General features: G+C 40.8%; 8 protein-coding genes across 8 annotated transcripts; 2 read left to right on the top strand and 6 right to left on the bottom strand.

Annotated features, from left to right (window-relative positions):
• Window positions 1-314: 314 nt before the first annotated feature.
• On the bottom strand, window positions 315-1,663 carry ATC70_003546 (uncharacterized protein; the record flags this gene model as incomplete). The annotated part of the gene is made up of 6 exons (XM_064822904.1): window positions 315-642; window positions 695-986; window positions 1,045-1,205; window positions 1,264-1,354; window positions 1,415-1,483; window positions 1,552-1,663. The coding sequence occupies 6 exons, from the start codon at window positions 1,661-1,663 to the stop codon at window positions 315-317; spliced, it is 1,053 nt and encodes a 350-aa protein (XP_064679504.1).
• Window positions 1,664-2,926: 1,263 nt separating this feature from the next.
• On the bottom strand, window positions 2,927-3,313 carry ATC70_003545 (uncharacterized protein; the record flags this gene model as incomplete). Its single annotated transcript, XM_064822903.1, has 1 exon — window positions 2,927-3,313. One exon carries the CDS (start codon window positions 3,311-3,313, stop codon window positions 2,927-2,929), a length of 387 nt encoding a protein of 128 aa, XP_064679503.1.
• Window positions 3,314-4,072: 759 nt separating this feature from the next.
• Window positions 4,073-7,375, bottom strand: ATC70_003544 (uncharacterized protein; the record flags this gene model as incomplete). The annotated part of the gene is made up of 14 exons (XM_064822902.1): window positions 4,073-4,293; window positions 4,349-4,610; window positions 4,665-5,391; window positions 5,457-5,631; window positions 5,700-5,775; window positions 5,833-6,102; window positions 6,161-6,237; window positions 6,302-6,343; window positions 6,415-6,485; window positions 6,557-6,671; window positions 6,745-6,820; window positions 6,881-6,982; window positions 7,043-7,054; window positions 7,121-7,375. 14 exons carry the CDS (start codon window positions 7,373-7,375, stop codon window positions 4,073-4,075), a joined length of 2,481 nt encoding a protein of 826 aa, XP_064679502.1.
• A 150-nt stretch (window positions 7,376-7,525) lies between these two features.
• Window positions 7,526-9,734, bottom strand: ATC70_003543 (uncharacterized protein; the record flags this gene model as incomplete). The annotated part of the gene is made up of 4 exons (XM_064822901.1): window positions 7,526-7,585; window positions 7,645-9,091; window positions 9,152-9,405; window positions 9,465-9,734. The coding sequence occupies 4 exons, from the start codon at window positions 9,732-9,734 to the stop codon at window positions 7,526-7,528; spliced, it is 2,031 nt and encodes a 676-aa protein (XP_064679501.1).
• Window positions 9,735-10,483: 749 nt separating this feature from the next.
• Window positions 10,484-14,481, top strand: ATC70_003542 (uncharacterized protein; the record flags this gene model as incomplete). Its single annotated transcript, XM_064822900.1, has 3 exons — window positions 10,484-13,453; window positions 13,514-14,024; window positions 14,087-14,481. 3 exons carry the CDS (start codon window positions 10,484-10,486, stop codon window positions 14,479-14,481), a joined length of 3,876 nt encoding a protein of 1,291 aa, XP_064679500.1.
• Window positions 14,482-14,922: 441 nt separating this feature from the next.
• Window positions 14,923-15,174, bottom strand: ATC70_003541 (uncharacterized protein; the record flags this gene model as incomplete). The annotated part of the gene is made up of 1 exon (XM_064822899.1): window positions 14,923-15,174. The coding sequence occupies one exon, from the start codon at window positions 15,172-15,174 to the stop codon at window positions 14,923-14,925; it is 252 nt and encodes an 83-aa protein (XP_064679499.1).
• Window positions 15,175-17,670: 2,496 nt separating this feature from the next.
• MMT2_1 (mitochondrial metal transporter) lies at window positions 17,671-18,336 on the top strand (the record flags this gene model as incomplete). The annotated part of the gene is made up of 1 exon (XM_064822898.1): window positions 17,671-18,336. The coding sequence occupies one exon, from the start codon at window positions 17,671-17,673 to the stop codon at window positions 18,334-18,336; it is 666 nt and encodes a 221-aa protein (XP_064679498.1).
• A 1,148-nt stretch (window positions 18,337-19,484) lies between these two features.
• On the bottom strand, window positions 19,485-20,327 carry ATC70_003539 (uncharacterized protein; the record flags this gene model as incomplete). The annotated part of the gene is made up of 1 exon (XM_064822897.1): window positions 19,485-20,327. The coding sequence occupies one exon, from the start codon at window positions 20,325-20,327 to the stop codon at window positions 19,485-19,487; it is 843 nt and encodes a 280-aa protein (XP_064679497.1).
• Window positions 20,328-20,411: the final 84 nt, after the last annotated feature.

Here is a 20,411-nt window from a genome sequence, read left to right as displayed (position 1 = left end):
CGACAACACCTTGAGTTCACTCTCCAAAATGCTGCAACATATACAGCTATGACGCGAAAGCAGCGCATTGTACAGTTTGTTCAGAAGCAATAGACATCGGCAAGCTTTAACTTGCAAGGCTGAATATGTATGCCTCCTTAATTCATTCATAATGTACTTGAAACCCTAATATTCGGCACAAACTTGAAAGTGCAGACTTGAGATGATTCCAAACACAAAACAGAAAACAAACGATATTGTATGGTATACAAGAAAAAGGAGTGTATTAAAATATAATTACAAATAGACAAATGGCTTTGGTGAATAGATTGATGTTAATGTCCCCTTCTGCTGTTGGCATGTTGGTCATCATCTGAGTCTTCCATGTTATTCAATCCAAGTGAATCCTCCTCATCATTGTCGAATGCACGTTCGCTCATTAATAGGCCCTCATCCTCCTCGTCCTTGTATAGATTCTCGTTGCCATTAGCGCCAGCGCTTCGAGCAATTGAATCCAGCAAATAGACACCTGTAAAGATAATGACGAACCCGCAAATCAGTGATACCACATTGACTGGATTATCTGTATTGAAGCCTTGAAATAAGATAGCTGAAGCCGCAATTGTTGCTGTAGTAAAGCATACAAAGTAGATGGGGTTCACGCTATGTATCATGTCAATCCACATGTACGCTATATTTAGCAAAGCACACTTACACATTGGTAGAGAATTGCTCCAGGGCCTTGTTAAAATAGTTCATTTGCGTAATGATACATACGACAACGACGATGAGAAATGCGTATGTTGAGGGATGAGTGAATTGATTATTTCCAGCAAATGTTAGTTTCAAAGCAACACCAAAAGCCTTGATAGCCATAACAGAAACTGATCCAACCAATGAACAGATAGAGATGTAAATGAATGGGTTTCTTTTGCCATACTTTGGTGCCACCTTGTAAATCATGAACAAACTAACAACCATTACAATAGCGCAGTAGCTCATAAAGCCTGCCAACACCTTGTTAATCACTGACCCCTTTCCTTCCTGCCTTTCCGAAAATCTTACCTGGCCTTAACGCATACAGTAATAATTCATCTATGGAAGTAACTTCCTTATCCTCTGGAGCATGTAGCACAATAATTAACGCACCAACAACCGATAATAAACAACCAATTTTGCCGATTGAGCCCAATTTCTCTTTCAAGAATATCGATGCAAAGATGGCTCTGTATGATGCTGGAATGTTAAATTATGGATGGGATCATTCGAAATGGGGTTGCTTACCCCAAAATAACAGACATGGCGCCCAGTGGTGTCACTAAGATAGCTGGCGCAAATGAATAAGCTGAAAAGTTGAGCACTTCACCTACGGCCACTGCAGAAATACACTTTTTTGTTGGTTGGATCAAATAATTGCGATTAAATGTATACGTACTTGTTCCCATCCCTGCCCACCAGGTCCAATTTGTAAGGTAGTTATGTTTTCCGTCTGCAGCTGATGTACCTTGAAGACAATTTAATTAATCTCCCAATTCGCCATGCTGCATTATTGCATCCAACTCCTGTTCTTACCGTGTCTTTTATTGGCATTTATGAGGCCTTTTTTCGTAATGATGAATGAGAGCCCAATAAAAACACTGGAGCTCATGGCTAGTATTAAACCAATGTATTTATCTTGGATCATGGTGATAGAATGAAAGGAACGAATAGATGTGAATATTTGGTTTATCTAAAGAAGGGACTTGTTGTAAGAAGAACTGAGAAAAAGAGAGAGAAAAGAAATTCCTATTTACACATGTAACTATATACAATAGTCTGTAAAGGGAGATTTTGCACTAAAAATATAACAATAATAATAAAAAGGGGAGAATCCTGATCACTGCAGACTCGAAAGAGAGTTTCAACATTGTGATAAACAAGTAACCAACCATTTATAGGAGTTTGAGTAACGGCTTGGCTTCATAAATCAGATTATTATATCTGTAATTATTGTATAGAATCATTAGTTAATTGATATTTTCTGTCATTTCTCCATAATTGTGCTTGCAATGTTCGTATTCTTTCGAATATATCGCTCGAATATAACATTGATGTCAGTCGTGGCTATGATGAAGAGTGTGGCTCAGTTGCATATGGTTGATAAACAAACTTTTTCGGTTTCGACAAACCACTGCCAGTTTAATTATAGCCGTATTTTTGTACCTAGAATTCAATTGTTTCAGGGTCGTATTCTGGAAAGCATCGCATGTTTACGCAAAATCAAAGAGGCCATAGCCGGATTCTGAATATTCCATAGCAACCAGGAACCAAAACTGGATGGCAACCAGGCACAGGTAGCCATGGCAACGGTCAACCATGAGTGTCTCTAGACTGACAATCATCGTTTATACTACTGGCAATAGAGTTATGCAATGGTGTATATAATTCTCAATTTGTGCATAGTGCAACTACGTGCTAAGGAGGCGACTGTTGTTGTATAGAGATGAATATGATCTCTGCGTCAATAATAGCGTTCGAATCATTATCCCATCAAGACAGACGACGATACATCCCCTTTATTTCTAACAGGACATAAAGCGAGCCCCGCTATAATGATGTCTCCCTGTATAAAATTTCAATTAAACCACTCATTAATTTGTAGGACATCATCAACTATTATGGTAATTACAATGTACCATGTGCACTTCCACCCTGTAACACAATGGACATATTAAGTGTGAAATAAAAGCATGATTAGATTGTGTATGTATATAAGTATGTTTAATCTGATAAAAGCATGAATTGATAGTGATAAAATGTGGTGTGTATGTTAAATATATATACATAATAGTTAATGTTGTTTGTTTGTTTGTTTGTATACAATTGTCATGAAAAAGAGAGCGAACAATTAAGATTGGAGAAGTAATAAATAAGTAGATAGACTGTATAAGGTGGATTCTTTATGGCTTTAGCAAGGGCAGAAATCAGTTGAATGGGGTCCAGAACAATTGTTGCATTGTGAAGCAGATCTTCTGGTTTGATCGCCTTCAGTAGGTGATTGATAGCCTCCAAACAGTGAGAAATGAAGTGTTGGCATCAAATTAGGTCTTGGAAAGTTGCTAAGAATTGAATTCTCGGTTACTACTTCAGGGCCTTTACTGCTATTAGCATTGGAAGCACCAGCATCTTTGTATTGATAATAGCTTGATGATTTAGGAAGAGCACGCTGAGATGTTGATGAGAATGGTTGACGCTTAAGAACAGTAGAGATGGGACCGATACTCTTGCGAATACGGTCAGGCTTGGATTGTGATGAAAAAAGGCTGAAAAATGGGAGAGTGCCAATGATAGTCATGGTTGAAGAATAGAGAGAGGGGTTATGTTAAAGAGAAAAGAAGGACAGATGCTCTCAAAAACGTGGTTTTTATTATATCATCAATTTTTCCCTTTTCATTGATTAGGGAGGGTGCAGCATCCAAACAAATGGTAACAAGCCTCATTCCACTTACTATATTTATTACGGCACCCTTCCCCGCAAATGTAATTGATTTCCGTAGTGTCCCGGATGATTCATAATTAGGGACGAAAATGCGCGCACGCTTAAATGTTGAGAAGCGATTCAAGGTGGAAAGCAAGTGCTGAAAGAAAGTGGAAAAAGTAAATCACAGTAATTTCCTTCTCTTTCATATTTGTCTTCTTTTTATACTAAAGAATCAAAAAAATGAGCTGATTTAAAGACTAAGAATCATGTCATTTAGAAATGTATACAGATTATCGGGAGAGAAGGGAATCATGGCATTGAATGGCCGCATATCAATAATAAATCTTTGATCAGCAACATGTCCCTTTCGATTGCACCTTTTCTCTACTTGAAGAATTTTATCATGCCAAAGAGATTAAAGACAAAACAACCAGCACTTCATCGAGCGTTCCCAGTATCGCTGCTACACACTGGAATTTTTTCCATTTTAAACGAATCATACAGCAACCTTGAATTGCATGTTGTAGTTTGGAAATGTGGAGGGGGTCTAAAATTTGAAAAAGAGCTGATACAGTCAACATCCACTGCTGCTAAACAGACAGTTTATTTCAAATGAGGATATAATATGGCAGTTTAAGTATACAATTCTTGGATATCATCACCAATAAATGGAATAGATTCACCTTGAAGGTCAACACCCTCCAAGAAGTGATAAGGGAATTCAACCAAATGGCCACGAATATTGCTCAATTGATCTCTGATTTCCTCAACGGACATTTCAGGATCATGGACATGACCAATATCGATTTGGCTGGGATCAGGATAGAATGACTTGTATTCCTCCCAATTGGTTACTATTAATAGTGATTAGGAAGCGAAAGAAGGGATATATAGCAACATTAATCTTACCTGTATCGTCAGGGACACAATGGAATACCTCACGGAAAGCTTCAGTGTTCGTCTTTGCAGTAAAGTTCCATCTTTCAAGGGTTTCGTCATCAAGGGGATCCATGACCAAGGTATCTTCTTCACTGGAGGTATCATCAACTTGAGGAACAGGCAAAGGTAACATGTCATTAGTCACTTGATCTGGCTCAGTATGAGGTAAAAGACCCAAATGCTCCTTCCACAAATTACGTCTCAAAGTAGCAGCGAAACGACTCGCTTCATACTATAGTATACAATGTCAGTATTTCAGGATGTATTCAATGCTAAACCAACTTACATATTTGCCATTCATTTGAGATGGGATGGTGTCTTTGTCTTCAACAATCAATGCAATCTCAGAATCACGATCACCACATTGAGAACGATCATTCAAGTTGGAGGAACCCATAATGACAACCTTGTCATCAGCAATCAAAAGCTTGGCGTGAATATAAAGCTCTTCAGTAACATAGTCGCTGGATTCTTCGGCTTCAGCTTCAGCATCACGGGGTTGCTCCTCCTTGGTGTCATTGACCCAAGGCTCACTTTCGATATCGCCATCCAACATGGCATCCTTAGCAATAGAATCAGCAGCGATGCCTTCTTCATAATCGCCATCACCACCATAGCGATTGCCACCATAATTCTCCTCTCCATCTTCATTGAAACGCTCACGGTGACGTTCAACTTCTTCATCGTCAGGAACACGACCATACTCAACTTCTTCTTCCACATTGAATTCACCACGAGTGCCTCTGGCAAAGTCTTGATCACCTGCATGACGCACGATACCAGCAAGTTCACCTTCTTGGCCACCAGCATGATGGAGTTGTTGATCAGTGCTGTTGGAGTAGCCAGCTTGTTGAACCAAAAGCTCTTCAAGCTTGCCACGGTTGATACGGTCATAGCTTCTTAAACTATAGAAGCGAATGTATTGATCAGGATCAATGCCAGTGGCCTTGAGTCTCTCGACAATACTGTCATTACCGCGACAAATGGAAATGTATTGGTAGTGCATAACCAATCTACACATAAATGATATGGCATCAGTATATGTTTTGCAAGTATCTTGATTTGATATGTATCTTACCTTGCGGTAGCAGCATCCTTGGTACTGAGATCAGCAGGGAAAGCAGGCATGAGAGGCATCAGGACAAAGACCTTGAATTTCTCTTGCTCTTCGTGAGCACGAATGATACGCTTCACAATAGCATTGCCGATTTGATTCTTGATGATGTTGTTTTCCTTATTATCTGTTGCACTAACTATTCATCATACAAAAATGCCAAGGTTAGCATGTTTGAGAGACAGTAGCAACAACAGTGTAACTTACTAAAGAATTGATTTTCAATATAAACATAGTGATCAGCACTCAAGATGGTAGCAATATAGGCATTTTGAATGGAATGCTAAGAATATCATCATATAAGTGATCGTCGCCAAAGCTTATATTAGCCCGTAATTACCTCAAGCTCAATACCAGAACTCCATTTGGCACTACTTCTGAGGACTTGGGCTCTCATGGTACCTGTAACACCGTGCGTTCTGTGTCTATGACGTTGTCTCTGGAAGTGGTGTTCTTCAGGATTCTCCTCGATATAGCGTTGTTGTTGGCCCATACCGCCAAGAGGGGGTTGCAAAAATGGAATATTGTCCTTGTTCATGGCCTTATCATGCTTGATAAAGTTCCAACGCTCACAGAAATGACGAGCCACATCGAGGACGGGCGCACCTTTCTAAAACAAGCTCTTAGTTTACTTTGGCATATGCAATTGCGTTACGTTTCACACTTACAACACATAAAGACATGTCGTGCCATGGCATTCTAGGAATAACCGTCTTATCGATCAGACGCATGTCCCATTCTTTGACTAGTTTTGATACAAAAGTTTGAGTATACAGTCATCATCGTGTTGTAATGGTTGCCATAGTTACCATGCTCAAAATCTCTGACACGGGCATCACTGTAGTCTTGGCCTTTTTCGTTTTTAAAATGCATTAGTCTGTGTTCATCCAATTTACATTATTTAGTTGGGTTCTATTAATACCTGGGAACAGCTCACTCTCGGGGTCCCTTCCGCTAAAGTCGGCCAAAGGATGACCATGAGTATCCCAACGACTGTGTAGATGGGCGCCGAATATCGTCCTGTTAGCACCTTTTGTATGCATAATAAACCGTTGTAAACTTACCCAAAGCACAAATCAATACCGCCCAGGAAAGCCAACTCGTTGTCAACAACAACAAACTTTTCGTGGTGAGACCAGAAAAAGGTACCGCCAAGATCATGATCAGGATGTCTCAAAACTAGCAAGACATGTGTAATCAATGCCTGGATCTCTCTCTCTTTCTATTCATAATGTCATGCGTCTTTTCTTACCTATGATGTTCTCACTTAAGGCTTGAAGAGTGTCCTTTGTATGACGACTATCCAGAGTTAATGCCATTTCAACTTCCTATCATTTCCTTTTGTTTAACTAAACCCGATATATCAAACGAAATCATCATTGAGTTACCTTGTATACAACGACATAAATCTTGACGCCCTGATCAGCCTTTCTCTTGAGCAAGGTGTCAAGGCGGTACTCGGGGTATTTGGAAGGAGGGCGACGCATATACTACAGTGCCAGCACGTTAGATCTAATCGAGATTTACAAGGTCAAGTGTTTCATTATTACCAACTCAGGGGTCTAAAGTTTAATTTTGTCTCGAATTAATATATAAAAGTAATTTACCATGAAGAGCAAACAACTTACCAACCACCAATCTTCAATATAGATACACTCCTTGGCGTTTTCAATGGCCTCAGACACAGCCCAGCAGTAGTTTTGACCGTCAATAAAGAACTTGACTTGAGCGTCGTGTCTAACAGCAGCAAATGAATCATAGCGATGCTTCTCGTTAGCCAACTGTTGCTCGATGAAATCATCATCTTGCTCCTCAGGCTTCTTGTCAGAGGATCCGTCAAAGACTTCCTTGATTTGTTCAATAAAGTTTGTAAAAATGGACATGTTTGTTATTTTCACTCAAAAGAGAAAAAGAGCAGAAAAAATAAAGAGATCAAAGGGCGTAAAAATTTATATTGCTTGTTTATTGCACAAAAAAGTCTATTTGATACCTGGTGTAACTGTTGACCAAACTGTATTTCATCTCCGAGTGTATTAAAGGTCTTCTTCGTCCTCCTCCTCTTCACTGTCTTCATCCTCTTGGTCTTCTGACATCTATGTGAGTGAGAAAAAGTCAGTGATACAGGCCACAGACACCCCTATTGAATGCTTACCATATCCTCATCGTCGTCCTCATCGCTTGACATGCCCTCCTCCTCTTCATCCATGCTCAGCAGATCCTCCTCTGCCTCTGCTTCGTCATCTGAATCCAGTTCCACATACACATTCTCTGCTAATTGAGCACGCTGTAATTGTTTGTCGTTGATGTTGGAGTATGATTTGACATTGACTTGGCTTTGAACGATGTCTAAACGGCCTCGTAATGCCAGTAATTTAGGAAAGACACCAAGACGCGTATCCAGAGCTTGATAGAAATTTGAGAGTTTGCCAACCAGATCAGGCACTGTCATTAAATAAGCTGTGTGGATCAACAGGACAGACTTGATCCAGATCAAAAGCGCAGGAGCACGACCAGGCTTCTCTTGGAACTTTTGAATCAACTCGAGCAAGAGTGGGATCAGATACTCTGTGGGCAGTCTTCTCACTGTACTGTTGATTACATCGGGCTTTGTGTGCTGTAAACATGCTTCTAATAGCCCAGCGTCATTGGAGTGTAATGCTTGCACTAACACTGTCTGCAAGGATCCAGCGGATGGTGTATCAATCGTCTTCTTCTTGTTGCTCTTTTTACTCTTTGTGGATGTTGTATCAACGACGTCTAGGCTCTGAAGTTTCTGTTCAATGGAGAGCTCTGCATTTTCATCCACTTCTTTCTCATCTTCGTTGGCTGCCATGGTGGGCCCCTTGATGGCAAAGTCTGTGTTTCCAACAACCGTCACTGTGGATTCATCATAGGCTTTACGGGTGGTTCTGAGGTTGTTGGCTGCGATGGAGGCAGTATCAATCAAGTAGTTGGTGATGGGTTGTCTGGTCAGTGTAATGTCGGGTAAAATAGCGCCTGTCTCTTCGTTTGCATACTTGACCACTTCGAACGAGGGCTTTACACTGGAGCCACGAGCAATCATGATCGATTTACCGCCATTGTCTGTGACGAATTTAGCTGCTAAAATGGGAATAACTACGTCCTCAGATGCTGTGGAAACAATCTTGACGTTGGCATCAGCCTCTTTAGTCATGGATCGCATCATCTTTCTTCTGTTGCCAGTGTTGCTGGTTTGTGCAGATGTGAGTGAAGCGTTCTCCCAGATGCCAACAAGGCCGTCGTCCGTCACTGCCAACACGGATGGCTCTGTGCTGGAGAAATCAATGTGCGATACGTTTGTTTCCAATGTCAATGCAGTGAGGTTATTTGAGTTGGTATTGGTAGACTGAGCATCCCAGACATTGACGTAGCGATCGTCCTCAGCATTGGATACTAGCACATCGTCTTGGTGAGAAAAGGACAGTTCCTTGATGGCGCTGGCATGTCCAGTGAACTTTTTAATGACATTGTGTGTCTCCAAATCCCATAGTGTGATGGTGTGGCCTGCTGTTGCCAGTTTCTTTTCGTCGTGGCTCAATTTGAGTTTGCGTACGTTCTTGGCATCAGCCTTCCATTTACTATCATTCGGGTCAGTATACATCTCTCTCTCTCTACCATAGCTCTCTGGTATGACTTACAATGTCTCTTTGCCTTCCTCAAGATCCCACTCGACAATCAAGTTATCTTCTGCAACTGAATAGCCCTTTGATCCATCCTTGTTCATGACGAAATCGGTGATAGGTGTGGTATGAGAGCCAGTCAGCTTCTTGACAATAGCACCATGCGACAGAGAATACATGGCAATAGATCCAGATTGCATGCCCAGTGCGATGACTCTGGACAAGGATGCGATGCCACTCTTCTTTTTCTTGAATGCTTGTACAGTGTTGGCCTACATTTCAAACCATCAGTATCATCTCCAGTCGCCACATGGCTACATCTGATCCTCACTTGTAAGTCACCAGTGTCCTTCATGTATCCCCAAGTCAAGCATGTAATCTTTTCCTTCTCCTGAGCTGAATAGTCGTTACTGACAGTGCCCGAGCGCACGTTGAAGATGCGAAGTCGATGGCGATCAACGGCGTGTGTGATCAGAGCGAAATGGTCGGCAGTAGTGCTGTTGTCAAAGGCAGAAATAACGATACCAGCATTCTCAGATGCATTGGCAGATGTCTCGACAGTGGAAGTATCAGGATTTCTTTTGTGAGTAACTTTACCCATAATGCAATGCTGAAGGAGTGTTGGAAAAGAGGTGTTGATTTTGACATTCAAGAAAAAATTGCTCTTCTTTTTTTTATCTGTAGTCACGAAGCTACGACTGCTTTGCAAAGGCATTGCAAGTGGCGGGTACAACATTTGCATAGTAGTAGATGATCATTGGAGCTTCTGAGGTATCTTCAGCGAGCAAAGGCATCCTTGCCAGTATCAAAGGAGGACAGACGGAAGACTAGGGATAGAGATATACAGTGTCTACTCATTAAAATAGGCCGCATATATACCATATCTCTGTTCTTTGAATAGCATCTGAACGCAATGTCTCATATCAGTGATGACATAGAGATGGATTTGAGCCCTTTATCTGGATGGATGTCGAGTAGTCGCTAATGCCAACATTCTAACAAGTGAGTCTCATCAAGAAATAGGTTTATCTTTGTCAGTTTCAATGAGTTTTCATTAAACAAACATAATGCTGATAGACATATCACTTGGTTAGCATGCCACATACCACACGTCACCTCACTCCGAATGATAAAAAGAAGATGCATCCCAAAGATAGTCTCTCCCCTTTCTTTCACTTTTGAACCTTCTTCACATTATCTTCTGCAGTGTTTGCCTTGTTAACCTCTCGCCTTATCACTAATGGAATTTATGAAAAAGTAATCTGATAAAGCCTCATTTGATGTTGAACAAATCTTGCTAACTCGTTACTTTTGATAGCATAAAATAACGACTTTGTATTGCGAGATAATATGAGCAGAAGAAAAGGGAGTAATCCAAGAAGAAAAGATACCGATTTTGAACGAAGATTGCTCGTTCCGAGAGATTCAACTACTACCAACAGCAATTCTGCAAGACAGTTATTTGATCCTCGTTCAGATAATCCAATAGCTTTCAACAAGCAACAGCAACCGAAAAGCGAAAGTGAACCTGAGATCACTGAAAGACATGTGCATTCTGGGCAACATTCAGTAGCAATGTCGCCTGCAAACTCCATAAGAAGAGAGGTATCAGACAGTGACTTGGAGGTGCCATCTAGAAGACCACCTCCTCCAGCCGGAAGACGTTTGTGGAGTGCAGACGGACCATCTCTGACACAACCCAATAGCCCTCAGAAACCCGAAAAACCAAACACAAGAAGATCAATTCCAGCTACCAACAAGTCAATAGTCAGTAAGAAACATCAGCCGGATGTCGATTGCAAGAAAGATGCAGCCAATCATTCGAAACAAGGTAGCAAAGATGCATCTATGCCTGAGGAGGATCCAGCAAACGAAGCCAAGAAGAAAAAACTGAAGGCGCTGATCTCGTCGTTGAAATCGATCGAAGCCAAGCTCGAACAAGTCTCCATTACATCTCGCTCTTTACCATGTTTTAATGAAAACAACCAGATTACACAGCAAGTTGTTTCGCATGACCGCCGCAGAGATTTGTCTAGAGGAGACCGAAAAGTGGATGTACAGGAACAATCAGTGATAGTGGAACAGGATATTGTGGATGTTGAGAACATTTGGAAAGAAAAGATCAGTCTGCATCTATCATTAGGCGAGAAATACCTGGAGATTTTAACCTGTGATCTGGAATACGCTGAAAAGAAGGGATTAGAGAGTTTATGCTGGAAGCGTGCCGTATATAGCTTGGTAGATCAATTCAGAAGAGCTTTGCGAAAATCAGCAAGTGACATTGCAGCTCTCAATGCGGCCGCAGCTACGCCAAATTCAGTCGAAGCTTCTAGTAAGGCGCAAAGCGAATTAGAAGCCATGCTATTTGAAGACGACGACGGCAGTGATAGCAATGTTACTGAAATACCTGTGATCCATGAAGGTGGCGGCATGACATTTATCAAGGTGGAGAAGCCCAAGCCTGAAGAAACAAAACTGAATGAGAACAGACTACACCTGAAGCAAGCAAGAATGATGTCGACTTTATTTCTACATTATCTTGAATTAGCTGACGATTTCTACCTGAAATTATCCTTGTTTTTGAAAAGAGTGGACGATGATTCGAATAAGAATATGGACACATATTTGAACCTATGGCGACGTACTCGGAAATACAAATGGTACACATGCATTTCTTTGAGAGGGGATATTGCTAGATATCGTTGGGCATACACACCTGAAAAAGAAGACTTCTCTGAGCTACTAGAGCAAGATGAAGCAGCTCAAGAGCCTATCACAACATGGACTAAAGAAGAAGCATTTAAAGAAGCCTGGAAGTTTTACTCGATTGGAACATGGTTGATGCCTGCCAAGGGAAACTTGTACTTTAACCTCTCCTTGCTACTGCAACAACCACCACACTTTCACACACAAGGCCAGGATTTCCACAAGCTCTACTTTAGTACTCGCAGTTTGATGGTCCGCCGCAATGGCTTTTTGAATGCAAGAGAGAGTATGCTTGCTCTGTTTGAAGGCAATCGTCGTTGGGTGCAGAAAAATATCGAGTCAAGCAAAAATACCAGTGGCTTGAGATCAAAATCAAGACGATCCAAGGGCCCAAGGATGAATATGGAAATTGACAAAAGTATCACCATTCCTGCGTTGTTTGTTCGACTCCATGGCATGCTGTTCACCAAGATTGGCTTGGACGAATTCCCTAGGATCAAGGGTGCTTTCTTTGAAAGTTTGTTTGAAATCAATCATACGCAACCAAAGCAGGACGGGTTTGATCAGCCTATTGTTCTCGACACGCAAGCCTCGAAGCCAGCGTTGCATGACCCCAAGAAGCTTTCGGAATCTCATCTGTTTTGGCTTGAAACTGTGATTGTATGTCTCTCATCTCTTTACACGTACGATTTTGCCAATTCCAAATTTACCAAACTGCTTTCAACCAATTCTGCCAAACGATTCAGTCTTGAAACCAGCAATGAACAAGTGTATCAAACCCTGGCTGAAGAAATTGGTGATAGTGTATTATTCTCGCATGAGGTGGATTTAACGTGCCAAATCGCAGTGGAGTTACTTCGTCGCTATCTGGATCCTCTGTTACCAAGCCCATCAGTACCTCGATTACCTGCATTGCCTCATGTGGTGCTCAATTTCACTGAAAATGAAGAGTTTTTGTTTGGACCTGTGCTCGACAACAATGGAACAAGAATTCACAAGAGTGCATCCGGCAAACACGAGCAAACCAACGATGCCGATACCGATGCTTTTGCCTGGCTTGTCTATATTGAGATACTCCTTCACTGGATGGTATTGAATGGTGTTTGCATAAGATCCAAAGACCAGGTGTCCTTATGGGAAACAATCGTAGGCGATATTGGCTATGATTTCATCTTTCCGCAAGGCAAACGATTGACTGCTGCTAATGAGAATCGCACTTCCAAGGTATCACCTGCATTCTGGCCATTGCTACTCCAATTCTTAAACAAATTGCTATCCGAACTACCAACTGAGGAGAAATACGACATGGTGAACAAACATTTATTGGACGACGAAGAGGAACTTGCAGACAGTCAAACAACAGACAAGACATCCAGAGCTAAATCCTCAGATTTGGAGTATGCATTTACCAAAAAGATATTGGCAATCTTAGGAAATGAACCAGACTTGCCTGAAGAAAGCCTTTTGAGAGGATTGGGATGGGTTGATGAGATTCACGGAAGATTCTTGAAGCTGGAGTCGGATAACAAGTCATTCAAGTCTGAACATTCGGATGCCAACACCATTTCTCGACGCAAGCTAAAAATTTTAGACTATGGCTTCACGTTGGTCAAGGTAAGCAATCTCGTTATACGACTGAGTCACGTTAAGGTGGCTAAACATGATTATTGATAGCACTTGGATGACATCTTGTACTATGACCCTGTGGAGGAGATTTTCACCATCTCCAAGAGTGTAGAAGAGCGAGCTGTGGCACTGGCCAATGAAGCGACAAACCAATCTCAGAAGCTGGAACATAACACGGATGACTTGTATGATGATATTCAAGATGAAGCCTCGCTTATTGGCGCTACGACGATTGCAGAGATGGACGATGATGTATTACTGTCCAGCGAGACTGATTTCGATGAGCAAAACGAAGGCGATGATCTCATGACTCAACTCAAGAAACGTCGAGAGCAACTGCAATCCATCGTTGTTTCTAGCGAAGCTGAAGAAAGATTTGGCTATCGTCGTCTGCCTGCCCGTGTCAAGGAAAGAGAAGCCCGCCTGAACTACTTGAGAGAATGCATTATTCCAGGTAAAACCATCTTGGTGTTTGATACCAACTGTTTCATTGGACATCTCGATTTGGTCAAAAAGTTGTTCAAATGTCAAAAATGGTCTATCATTGTTCCTCTTGTTGGTAAGCATCATATACAGTTGATATCATTTATGTTGGTGTTGATTTTCATTCTATCAATCTAGTCGTCACTGAATTGGACGGTCTTCGAACCAATACGCATCGATTGGGTGTAATGGCTCAACAAGGCATTGAACTTTTGCAAACCACATTAGCCGCAAAACCAAAACAAAGCACATCTCTTCGTATACAAACATCTCACAACAACTTTATGAATGATATATCTATTCGATCTGAGCAATTTGTTTTTGGGGAAAGCGACAAGAATTTGGACGATTTGATCCTCTCTACCTGTTTATGGTGGATAGCACAACAGCAGCAAAATGCCCAAGAAAAGTCTGCTGAGAAGGCTGTGCCTGTTTGTTTAGTCACTGGAGATAGAAACTTGAGCGTAAAGGCTCGTGCTCGTGATGTAGAGGTAGTTCCAGTGTCTGCCATTATTCAGTTAACCCCTAAATAAAGACTTTGCATTATGATATTTCGTATTTCATGTCAGGTATCAAGCGTACAGAACGATTTTCGATCTCGAGACCTTCATTGCCTACACCATCCCAAATTGAGATATTGAAATATTGATCCTAGAGCTTTTAAAGTAGCATGTTCCTTTAGCTAAATGTTGCGATTAAAGCGATGATGTAATCAGATTTTAGATTGATAGAGCTGTTGTTCAGAAGCAGAAGGATATTTGAAATAAGTCGATAATATTGAACTTGTGCTGCGCATTTCAGCAAAAAGGGGGGGTTGCTTTTTCACGCTTTATGCTGATACTAAAGACTTCTTATCAGGGCCATTATATGCTCACTTTGAGGGATTGCTGAACGCATAGAGGGCTTTTCAGTGGCTACATTAGTTGTCAAATAATTAAGCGAGGAAAATGTAAAGGGACCAATATACACTATTTTCACAAATTATTGGCGCACATTTGGAGAAACCATGACTCGAGCTTGTTGGCCGTGTGATCATCCAAGACAATATTCATCAATCCATCTAGCACATCCTTTGATTCTCTAATCAATTTGCTCAGGTCATCCACCAACTTGGCTTCTTGGTAAGCCTTGGCAGCCTCGCCAGCGCCAATATCATACTCCTGCTCATCAGTGTCATACAGAAAACGCATATCAATCTTGAACCCAGCAATGGATGAGCGATACATCTGGCTACATCTGGTTACATCTAAACATATCTGGATACATCTTGATATGTCTGGATACCACAGGACATTTGTGGTTGTACATTCACTGATTTTTAAGGATCAAACTATAGTTGTCAAAATCGCTTCTGACCAATTTTCGAATTTATAGCAGATCAGAGAAACCGAACTTTTCTTTTCAGTTTGTTTCCATGGTCTGCAAAATATAACAACTCTAATGTCATGGCTAATGATTCCTTCCTCGCTCCTGTGGTTCTTACTGAATGGTTACAAACGCAAAAGGCTTCGTGGTTACCTCCATCCTCTCTTTTCTCTTACTTGATGTAAAGCCATTCCAGTTGACATTGGTCGGTTATCGTACTGCTCGTTAGTACCGCATGTCTTTGTTCTCATAGCATTGACGTTTGAGCTATAGTTCTTTGACGCCAACCTGGTTTGTAATGTGATTCCACCTAAGCATCTTTCAGTTGATGTTACTAACTGGCGGTTGCTTTTTTATAAAGCGTAAAGTTTGGTGAATCACAGCCTGTAAGGAAACAAAGCAAATTATCCTTCAAGAAATATTTCGTTCTATGCAGGAAGTACCCTTCTTTATTCATTATTCCATTGCGTTACTGACGTCTTTTGAGTAGGCCACTTGGATCATTGTTCACATTTGTTCTCCTCATGTCGCGCATCAAAGCCAACAGGTCTCCCACATTTGGTAGTGTCAAGAAGATTCTGTAAGTGTTATTTCTGGAATGCAAAATACTACGGCCGAAACCAGGAGCTCATCTGAGCTTTTAGCCAAGCTCAGATGAGCTGAAAGTTTACTGGCTCATTTAGTATGGAGTTAAAATTTATCCAGCTCACGAGCTGGGAGCTCCTTTGAGCTTATGTTGGAGATCATGCGAGCGTTTATTTAGAAGCTTGTTATTTGCCATTATTGTGTGTGTATAAGAGACATTCAATAAAATCAATTTTATTATTAAAAAACAATTGTTCAATAAAGGCCTAATGCCATACTATAAGTGCAAGACAACCACCGCGTTAGTCGCTCAATCGCGCCGCTTGACTTTGACATTGAAGTGGGAAAAGAACCGTCTTGGCATGAGAAGTACAGCAGTAGAACAAGATGCGGTAAGTACGGCCAGTAAGTATGATATGAAAGAGTCAGATCATTGCAAAACCATTCTAAGATGCTTGTAAAAAGCAGCGACCTCGGATAGGTATACATTGTCCAACAAACGCTGTATTACCTGAGACATGAAAGTGTACGTTAGCGTTGAAGGGATCATTTGACAATGTACTTACTTCTACAGCATGCAAAAACCATCCAGATGTCCATGTTTAGCCAGCAATACCTCAGACAACAGCATGGTATTTCCAATATAGAAGAAGGCTTCTGTAATGCGTGAGCAAGCTGCCATCATTTGCCGCGGATGTTCATGTACTCCATCGATATAAGACTTACCTTGGGGAAGATACTGCACAGACATCGTATTGTGGTAGAAAAGACGAAAAAATAAACGAAAATGTCTCTGCAAACGCATACAATTTATGCTCTACAGCAAGCGAGTCATTACGAACCCATGTTTTAATGAAACTATGGCAATCATTCATACTATTATATAGAAGTTAACTTAATAATATGCCCATTTTTTATGGCAAGCCATGTAGGAAGGGTAAATTTTTCCTTAGAGCGTACTAAGCTGCTTTCGCATGGCTTGAAACTTCTACTTAAACTCTTCACTTCAATACAAATTATAAGATGGAGAGTGGGTATTCAAATTCGCTAGTATTTATGTCGTTTACAATCTGTAGATTTTGAATCTGCAACCAATTTTGCTTGGTTCAGCGCCTGAACAACGATAACCAGTTTTCAGTAATCACGCCAGGAGGGGAAGATGTTAAGGACATCTGTAAAATACAGCAAATTTGTAGATTATAAAGCTTTATTAGCTTACCTTTTATGTATTATAAATAAACGATCCAATAATGAACCAATGTACTACATACGTACTGCAAAACCATCTATTATATTGCGCATTGAAATGGTCATTTTCCATCCACAAGGAGACACTTACGACGGATTCGCTTTCAATAACCACATTTTGCGATCCCATCAGGAATAAAAAGACGGCACTCATGGTTTTTAATAATTCTGGAACAGTGGCTGCTCATTTGATCTCATAAACAAGCTTGGGAGCTTTCCAGTATTCTATGCGCTAATTTCAAATCGCTATATCTCGATCAATTTTGCACCTTTTCATTTCAGAATCAAATTTAACTGTTTGTGATGAATGCGTTAGTTTATACCTTCAATTTCATGAGAATATACATACATTCATAAATTACTCAATTAAGTAAAAGCTCGAATGATCTCTTTCACCAGCTCAAATGAGCTGCTTAGGCTCATTTGATCTTGTCAAGGAGCTCATGAACTTCTAATTTCGGCCGTAGTGCAGCACCAACAACGCAGCACCACAGGAGCTTAAATTGATTCGCGCCGCCAAGTTCATGTTTACTCGTTTTGTAGACACATGCACGTCTGCTTTACCGCCTTCCTCGACCAGCAAAAGGGATTACGAACGAACGTTTTGGGTACGTTATATTGTGCCTATCTTTGAAACTTTTTCAAATCAGACGGGTCTCTTACAAATGAATTGGTGTGAAATCCCAACGCTGCTATCAATTGACGAGGATAAGCTTGTCGACGGAATGGGCTACGATCATTGGGGATTCGAAAGAGTGGCATTGGAGGGATCATTTGGATTATCAAATGCATCTAGTGACAAGGTTATTGACGACGCTACCAAGCAGATTAGCACGTTAATCAGCATGATGAAGCGAATCGCAAGCCACCACCTCAATTCTGACGTGCAAAGCTTTATCAATACCAAAGTCTATGGAATCCAGAGCGTCAATTCCACCGTCATCCTGTCTGAAGTTCGCTTCCTAGTCGACGGCAAGTATGAATACAAAGAAATCCGATCTGCTCAGGTGCCTACCATTTATGGCGAAAGAAATCGATGGCCCAAAATTTTCGAGATCCTGTGCTATTTGGAAATGGAGTTACAGAAGCAAAAGCTGGTGTACGAGATTATGGAAAATAAAGAGCAAGGACTGATTACAGTGCTTCCAGCAAACTCGCTCAAGAACAAGCTGCCAACGGACATTGAGTAATTCTCTCTTCTCTCAAATTTAGATATATGTTAATTGCAGATCATCATTTGATAACAAAGCTACAGTAGAGCAGCGACGACAATTCACAAAATAAATTGAACACACTCTAGAATCTGTAGCAATACAGACACTCCAGAGCATAGCATAGCTGCCAGTTAATGAGCTACAATTGACAAGTATTTGGATTGTAGCTCGTTTTAAATCGTTGTAGCTCGTTGTAGCTCGTTGTAGCTCGTTGTAGCTCGTTGTAGCTCGTTGTAGCTCGTTTTGAAAAGCCTCAGACTGTCTACAATGAATCTTCCAGAGTACGTGAGAAGCGCCAATGTACTTTTAAGCATTTTATACGAGCAGCAGGATTACATTATGATCGCTGAGGCCACCTCTTTGTCTACAAGGAAGGAGTGTTGACTCTGCCGTGAACCAGGAAGTTCCAACCATGAATCAGGTGGATGTTGCTGAGACGCAGCGGTTCTCCATAATGCCATGATTCTGGCGCCCATCAGGGAAATTTGGTATAGGAGGGATTGCTTTGTTTTTTATTGCTTTGATGATGAGGTTGCGAAATGATTTGGAGTTGACTCTTTCTTTCTCTTTTGCTACTACATCACTTTTCAAATTTGTACAAATCCATCTGGGAAGAGCAGCTAGTTTTCTACCAGACAGCACATCAGCATGAATTGTGAGCACTATCTTCTAAAGAAGCAAGTTGATCAAAAATATTTATTTCATTTGGATGGCCATGCAGACATCCTGCTTTAAACATTTACCTTCTCTTTCGTGATGGTCTTTAGTCAGACATCACTTCAGTAGAATAAAAATCAAACCAAGAGAAACACTGCGAATGCACAACAAAAACGCCTTTGTGGTAGTTACAGCATAATGAAAAAACCCCCATTTTTTTTTATTATTACTACAATTTTCAAGTTTTATATACTGTAGGGGGAAAAACTGTCCCGTTCGTTTAAAATTTTGTCTTTTTGCACAAGCTTTTGGTCATTTCCTTGTATACAAAGTCGAAATATATATCGTTTGAATGAGAGAAAGTAGTGCTATCTATACATAATTATAACTTTTTCAAAAACTAAAATCCAATGATTTTATTGGTTAAAAAATAAATATAGAAAAATGTACATTTTATTATAGAATCATTAATAGTGAGTTGAGCCACTTTTGCTCTTGATGACAGCCTTGATTCGGGCAGGCATACTATCAATATATTTCTGGCACTCTTTTTCTGTTATTTTGTACCACTGAATGTTAATACGCCGCTCTAATTCTTCTTTTGTAGAGGGCCTAGTAGGATACTTATTAAGACGAAGCTTTAGGAGATGCCAGACATGTTCAATGGGATTAAGATCGGGACTTTGGGGTGGCCAATCCATAATTTCGTCTAGGTTAAACCCATTGTCGGTGAACCATTGTTTAGTAATGCCCGATGTATGCGGTGTTGCTCTGTCTTGTTGAAATCGCACATCAGATGGTGTCTTCCCAAAATGCTCAAGAGTGTCGTTCAGTGATGTCTTCGAAATATCGACATACAAGCCCGAGTTTATTGCGTCTTCAATAATGGTAGTACCATAACCAGGCCCCTCCTCCGCTGTTATGCAACTCCAGAACATGACCCCACCGTCATTTCCCTGCAACTGAGACTTGACTTGATACGACTGCATGATTCGGCCACCATTCGTCCAGTAAAAAGAATTACCATCTGAGCCCCAAAGGTTTATTCTTGTTTCATCCGAAAACACCCAACGACGCCAATCAGCAATAGTAAGATGCCTATGCTTTTTAGCCCACGCCAGTCGAAGCCGCTTGTTTGTCTTGCTAACAAAATTGGTCTTTACTTTTCTACGAGATTTAAGTCCATTTCGTCTCAATGACTTGCGGATGCCATTAATTGACATATCATGGCCCATCGATCTTAAAATTTCTTGTGCTGCTCGGGGATTATCTAAAGCACCTGATCGAAGTCCTCTTGATACTAGGGACATAGTTTTAGCACCAAGTTTTTTCGGTCTTCCGCCAAGAGGTCTAGCTGGGTCAGGGCAATAATATAGTTTTCTGAGCCTTGTAAG

Source organism: Mucor velutinosus (assembly GCF_035048745.1).
Source record: "Mucor velutinosus strain NIH1002 chromosome Unknown tig00000165, whole genome shotgun sequence".
NCBI classification, from domain to species: domain Eukaryota; kingdom Fungi; phylum Mucoromycota; class Mucoromycetes; order Mucorales; family Mucoraceae; genus Mucor; species Mucor velutinosus.
This window is presented reverse-complemented; position numbering and strand designations above follow the sequence as displayed.